This window comes from Quercus lobata, chromosome 4 (genome assembly GCF_001633185.2).
Source record: "Quercus lobata isolate SW786 chromosome 4, ValleyOak3.0 Primary Assembly, whole genome shotgun sequence".
Classification (NCBI taxonomy): Eukaryota; Viridiplantae; Streptophyta; class Magnoliopsida; order Fagales; family Fagaceae; genus Quercus; species Quercus lobata.
Genome location: NC_044907.1, coordinates 37,827,062 through 37,833,660, shown reverse-complemented (window position 1 = coordinate 37,833,660; position 6,599 = coordinate 37,827,062). Strand labels below are relative to the sequence as shown.

Genomic DNA, 6,599 nt, shown 5'->3' with positions numbered 1-6,599 from the left:
GGGTCAACCTGACCAACCCGTGACCTGAACCATTTTTTAAAACTTTTTTTTTTGGTATAAAAATAATAAAATTAAGACAATATTGGTTTATTTGTTTATTATTATCTTTAATGAAACTGTTAGGTTCTAAGACTTTAGAAACTAATGTATTAGAATTTCAATATGTATTATATTGGCAAACCATAATCAAAACAAAGAGTCTAGGTTTAGGCTTGCTCAAAGTGTGATATATTGTAAAATTGGAATTGAGTGATTGCAGGATTTATTGGACAAACTTTGCAAGGCTCAATCGATCGAAAATTAGACTCGATCGATCAAAACTTGTGTAGATTTAATTTTCTATAGAAACTCCAATTCAACCTAAGCCCATATAACATGTAGGGTTTTGTGTTTCACTCCAAGTATAAAAGGAAAAACCCTAGCTACGTTTTAGAAGTCTTTGGAGAGTTGTGTGTTGAATCTTCTGTGAGATCTAGAGGTGTTTACCTTCATACACACACATAGAGTTGTCAAGATCAAGATTCGCTTCAAGAACTTGATGATATCTTCAATTGCTGTATAAAGAACTTTAAAGAAGATCTGAAACCTTTGAGTTGAGTTTCAAATTCACAAGTAGGAGAACTTGTGGTTGCTGCAGATCAAAGAAAGAAGTAGTTCATGGACTCGGAGCTGTCATGTGGTCGTGGTAGTAAGTTTTCTACTCTAAGTAGCAATAGGATGTTAATGGTCTATCCTTGAACAGAGTGACGACTTCATCGAGTCAGAGGTGGATCCAAAGGATGATAGTGTCGTTCTTGCCCAGCCCGCTATGGACCAGCCCGTTATTCCTCTAACCCTGTTAGCCAACCCTCCAAATGCTGAAGATCCTTCAACTCAAGATGTCCAGGACCCTCCTCCTAAAGGTGACAAGATCCCTCAAGACCCCCCGACCTCCTGAACTTGGCCTTTTTCTATCCTCTTTATTGTAAATTTAATTTAATTTTCGGAAAATGTTTAAGGCCCCTTTTGTTTTTTGGGCTCTGTTTGTAAAAACTTCACTTTATTTATGGTATTTAATATTCATCATTTTCAATATGTGTGTTGCTTATTGCCCTTGTGAACCCGTCTTTTTTATAACTTAATAATTTCATCTATTTGTGGGCTAATAAACTTCATAATGGACTCGTCCACTTTATGGGCTAAGAAGCTTGTTCCTTTGTGGATTATAATCTCTTCATGTGATGAATTTGTCCACTTGTGGACTTTTTAAACTTTATAATGGACTCGTCCACTTTGTGGGCTTGATCATAGATCCATCCACTTTATTGGACTCATCAACTTTACGGGATGAATTCGTCAATTTTGTAGGATGAACTTGTTAACTTTATTGACTAAGTTATGAACCCTTCTTTTTGTGAATCTGTCTTCTTTGATCATGGATTATATTAAGCCATCCTTGCGGAATGAGCTCGTCTACTTCATGGATCCGTCCATTTGTGGGCCAAATCATGAACCCATCCACTTGTGGGATGAACTCGTCCTTTTATGGACCTATGAATTCAGATACTTGTTGATTTTATGTTAATAACTTATCCTTTATGGGATGAACTTATCCACTCTATGGGCTTACTAGCAAACTTGTCCACTTTATGGACTTATTAATAAACTCGTCCATCTTATGGATAATAATTCATCCTCTTGGAATGAACTCGTCCACTTTATGGACTTACTAATAAACTCGTCCACTTTATGGATTCATGAACTTGTCCACTTTATGGACTTAATAATAAACTTGTCCACTTGTGGACTTGAAAATATTTTTTAGAAAAACACATTAGTCATATCTGAATAACCTCCTCTTATTATGATAAATCATGCATTCATAGAAAAATTGTTCCCTAAAAAAAAACCTGCCCTTTGGGCTTAAAAAGTATTGTAGCAAAAATTAACAAAGATAAACTAAAAAACTGAGGACTGTAGCTAAAATTAACTAAAGTAAGTGGAAAATGAAGAGTGTTGCTTTCCATGCTATCAGCTCTACTGGTAGTACTTACGTAGGTGCTCGGTGTTCCACAGATGGTGCAACTTCCATCCGTCTAGTGTCTCTAGGTGGTAGGTGCCTTTCCTCTGCCATGACGTAATCTTGTAAGGCCCCTCTCAGTTAGGGCCGAGCTTCCCTTAGGTAGGGTCTTTAGCAGCGTGCATTACCTTTCTTAAAATGAGATCTCCAACCTGAAAGTCTCTGTTTCTGACCCGAGAGTTGTAATGCTTGGCCATAAGGTCCTGGTACCGTGCGAGTCTTTGTTCGGCTGTCACCCTAACTTCGTCCAATAGATTCAGCTGTAGACGCATAGCCTCTTTGTTTTTTCTTTCATCATGGTTGTCCACCCTGTAACTTGTAAACCCGACCTCGGCTAGAATGATTGCCTCACTCCCGTATGTTAGCCGAAATGGTGTCTCTCTAGTAGGTGTCCTTGCTGTTGTCCTGTACGCCCATAGTATTCTTAGCAACTCTTCAGGCCATATACCCTTTGCCCCCTCAAGCTGAGTCTTGATAATTTTAAACAATGATTGGTTTGTGGCTTCAACTTGTCCGTTAACTTAAGGGTGGGCAGGAGAGGAGTAGTGGTTTTTGATCCCCAACTGTGAGCAAAAATCTGGGAAGGAGTCGTTGTCGAATTGTTTCCCGTTGTCTAAGACCAGGACCCTAGGGATCCCATACTTGCAATTGATGTACCTCCAGACAAAGCTTAATGTACCTCCAGACAAAGCTTTGTACGTTATTCTCTATAATGGTTGCCAAGGCTTCAACTTCCTCCCACTTTGTAAAGTAGTCTATGCCTACTATAAGAAACTTCAACTGTCTCACTGCTATCGGGAATGGTCCCATGATTTCTAATCCCCACTGAGCAAATGGCCATGGGACTGTCATCGGGTCAGCTCTTTGGATGGCTGTCTGATGATGTTGCTGAACCTTTGACACTTGTCACAGGTTTTGACATAAGTCTAGGCATCCTTTTGCATGGTGGGCCAATAGTACCCTACTCGAATCAGTTTGCATACCAACAATCATGACCTTGAGTGGTTTCCACAAATCCCTTCGTGGACTTCTCTCATGACGTAGTTTGCTTCCTCAGGGCCCAAATACCTTAAGTATGGGCTGGAGAAGCCCCTCTTGTACAAGACGTCCTTTATTAGAACGAATCGCGTTGCTTAAACCTTCAGCTTTCTTGCGGCTTCCTTCCCATTTGGTAACATGCCATTTTTCAAGTAGGAGACTAATGGTGTGGTCCAGTTATTTTCAGAACCAATCTCCTGCACATCGATGGAATCTATTAATGGAGAGAGCTAAACAATGGAGAGTACATTGCTAGGGATGATCATATGTTCTACTGAAGCAGCTTTGGCAAGGTGGTCGGCTTGCTAATTTTCTCCTCTAGGGATTTGAACAATCTTGGCTTGTAAGTCGTCTACCCTTCTCTTTACTTGCTACAGGTACTTCTTCATCCTTTCACCCTTTCACCCTTACATTCGTAATCCCCGTTTACTTGGTTGGTGACGACCTAGGAGTCGCAATGAATGACCACACTTGTAGCCCCCGCCACTTTGGCTAGATCAAGTCCTACCACTAAAGCTTTGTACTCTGCTTCATTGTTGGTGGTAGGGAAGTCGAGGCTAACCATATATTCAATATTATCTCCTTTTAGAGAAAGAAACACGATACCTACTCCACCAACCTGTCTGTTAGACGATCCATCTATATGTATGCTCCACCAAGGACACTCATTTGCCCCCTTGCCTTCCCCATTGGTGAACTCTGCTATGAAATCAGTGACGACCTATCCTTTGATGGTGGTACACGGGCGGTACTAAATATCAAATTCACTTAACTCTATAGCCCATAGTGCCAATCGTCCAGCAGCTTCAGGGTTGCTCATCGCCCACCGTAATGGTTTGTCGGTTAGGATGATCATCATATGGACTTGGAAGTATGGTTTGAGCTTGTGGGCTACCGTGACCACAACGAAGGCGAGCTTTTCCATTGGCAAGGACCTTTCTTCTGCACCACAAAGTGCCCAGCTAGCGTAGTACACGGGCTTTTGAATCTTGTCTTCTTCCCTGACTAGGGTCGTGCTAACAGCTACCGGGGAGACGACAAAGTAGAGGAAGAGCTTTTCCCCAAGTTGTGAGGGACTCAGTAGTGGTAGGGAAGAGAGGTAGGCCTTTAGATCCTTAAACGCCTGTTGACACTCGGCCGTCCACTCAAAAGACTTTTTTCAGCGTGCAGAAGAAGGGTAGACACTTGTTCGTTGCTCTCGACATAAATCCGTTCAACGCTGCTACTTTGCCATTGAGGCTTTGTACTTCTTTCACGTTCCTAGGGGGTGCCATCTCTACTATGGCCCAGATCTTGTCAGGGTTGGCTTCAATACTCCTTTGAGACATCATGAATCCTAGGAACTTTCCTGCCGTCACCTCGAAGGCACACTTACTTGGGTTGAGTTTCATGTTGTAAGAGCGAAGGATGTCGAATGTTTTCTTGAGATCCTCCAAATGGTCATACTCCCTTTGACTTTTTACCAGTATGTCGTCGACATAGACCTGAACATTCCTCCCGATTTGGTTTACGAACATCTTGTTCATGAGCCTCTGATACGTCACACCTGCGTTCTTGAGGCCAAACGACATTATTTTGTAACAAAAAAGGCCTTTGTTGGTAACAAATGAAGTCTTCTAGGAAACTAGAAAAGGCGTCAATGAAGCTCAACAGCTAGTGTTGGGCTGTGGAGTCTGTTAGGTTCTAAAGTGTAGGACTTTATGTATTTAGAACTCTAATTTGTATTGTTGGCAAACCATGATCAAAACAATGTGTTTAGAAGTGTTTAAAGCTAGCTCAAAATTGTAAGTCAATGTAAAGTTGGAATCGAGTATAAAGCAGAAAGCAGTGTGGCTTTCGGCCTGGCTCGATCGATCGAAGCTTAGGCTCGACCGATCGAACGTCGAGTAGATTGCTTTTCTGCAGATTCGTCCAACTCATCCCTATTTGTTTTAAAACGTTTTTAGGGTTTCTTATTTGTCCTAAGTATAAAAGGCAAACCCTAGCCATGTTTTAGTGTTGCTCATATTGCGGTTTGTGTAAATCTTTTGTGAGATCTAGAGGAGCTTTCCTTTACACAAACTTAGGGTTTTCAAGGAGGAGATATTCTCTAAACCTTGATAATCAAAACAGTTGCTGCCATTAAAGCTTAAAGAATACACAAGCGGGGGTGCTTGTAGCTGGTGGGAATCCAAAGAAAGAAGGAGTCCATGGATTCGGAGCTTGCACGTGATCGTGTCAGTAAGTTCTACTGGTTGGTAGCATTAGGAAGTCGAGCAGGGGTGCTTGTAAGTCCTTTTGTATGAACTTCGATTCTTTCTGATAGTGGATTCAAGTTTACCTTGAGGATAGCTAGGTCAAATCCTCCCCAGGTTTTTACCGGTTTGGTTTCCTGGGTGATCATATCATTGTCTTATTTATTTTCCGCTGCTATGCATGATATGATATATTTGTGTTAACCTAGACTTGTTAATTTGACTAAGTAACAACTTGGCTAATTACCTAGGGTTAATTCAATTGTTTAAGGGGTCTAAAAACTGTCAAGTGGTATCAGAGCAGGTAGCTCTTTTGTTTTTGATCCTTTGATCTTTGAGCTGATCCTTGACCCCTGTTGTCATGGAACACAGACACTCTCTAGTTATTCCTCCTCACTTTGATGAGAATAATTATGCTTACTGGAAAGTAAGGATGAAAGCCTTCCTGAAATCCATTGATGAGAGGGTGTGGAATTCCGTTGAATACGGATGGGAGAAGCCCACTACTCCTGTTAGTGAGTGGCAAACTTCTCAGAAAGAAGCAGCTTCGTTTAATAGCAAGGCTATGAATGCGATTTTTAATGCTGTTTCTATGGAGGAATTTAAGAGAATCTCGAATGTTGAGATCGCTCATACTGCTTGGAATATCCTCCAAACTGTGCATGAAGGCACGAAGGCTGTCAAAATAAATAAATTGCAGCAATTGACTTCTAAATTTGAAAGCATTAGGATGTCTGATGATGAATCTTTTGATGAATTCTATGCTAAACTGAATGATATTGTTAATTCTGCTTTTAACTTGGGTGAAATCTATGATCAACCTAAAATTGTTAGGAAGATTCTTAGATCTTTGACTGAAGACTTTAGACCCAAGGTGACTGCCATTACTGAAAGCAAGGATGTGGACTCCATCCCTGTTGATGAGCTTGTAGGATCTCTTCAATCCTATGAGTTGGATCTACCCAAAACTTCCAAATCCAAATCAATGGCTCTTAAGTCAGTTGATGATGTTGATAGTGGTGGATTTGATGATGAGCTCTCTGCTACAGAGATTGCCTATCTTGCCAAGAATTTTAGAAATTTTCTCAGGAATAACAATAGAAAGGCAAGAGGCACAAACACTGCTGAACCTAGAAATTTTAGGAAGTATGATCCCACTAAGGTTAATAACAATGATAAACCTAGAGAGAAGAGTAGGTCAATCTTCCAATAATTCTTTGGGCTCTCAATGTTTTGGATGTCAAGGGTATGGACACTTGAAATCTGAA

The 6,599-nt window shown here is 40.8% G+C and overlaps 1 protein-coding gene across 1 annotated transcript; it reads right to left on the bottom strand.

Annotated features, from left to right (window-relative positions):
- Window positions 1-2,157: 2,157 nt before the first annotated feature.
- Window positions 2,158-2,869, bottom strand: LOC115985150. The gene is made up of 2 exons (XM_031108117.1): window positions 2,739-2,869; window positions 2,158-2,464 (listed from the first exon to the last, which is right to left on the bottom strand). The coding sequence occupies exons 1-2, from the start codon at window positions 2,867-2,869 to the stop codon at window positions 2,158-2,160; spliced, it is 438 nt and encodes a 145-aa protein (XP_030963977.1).
- Between the last annotated feature and the right edge of the window lie 3,730 nt (window positions 2,870-6,599).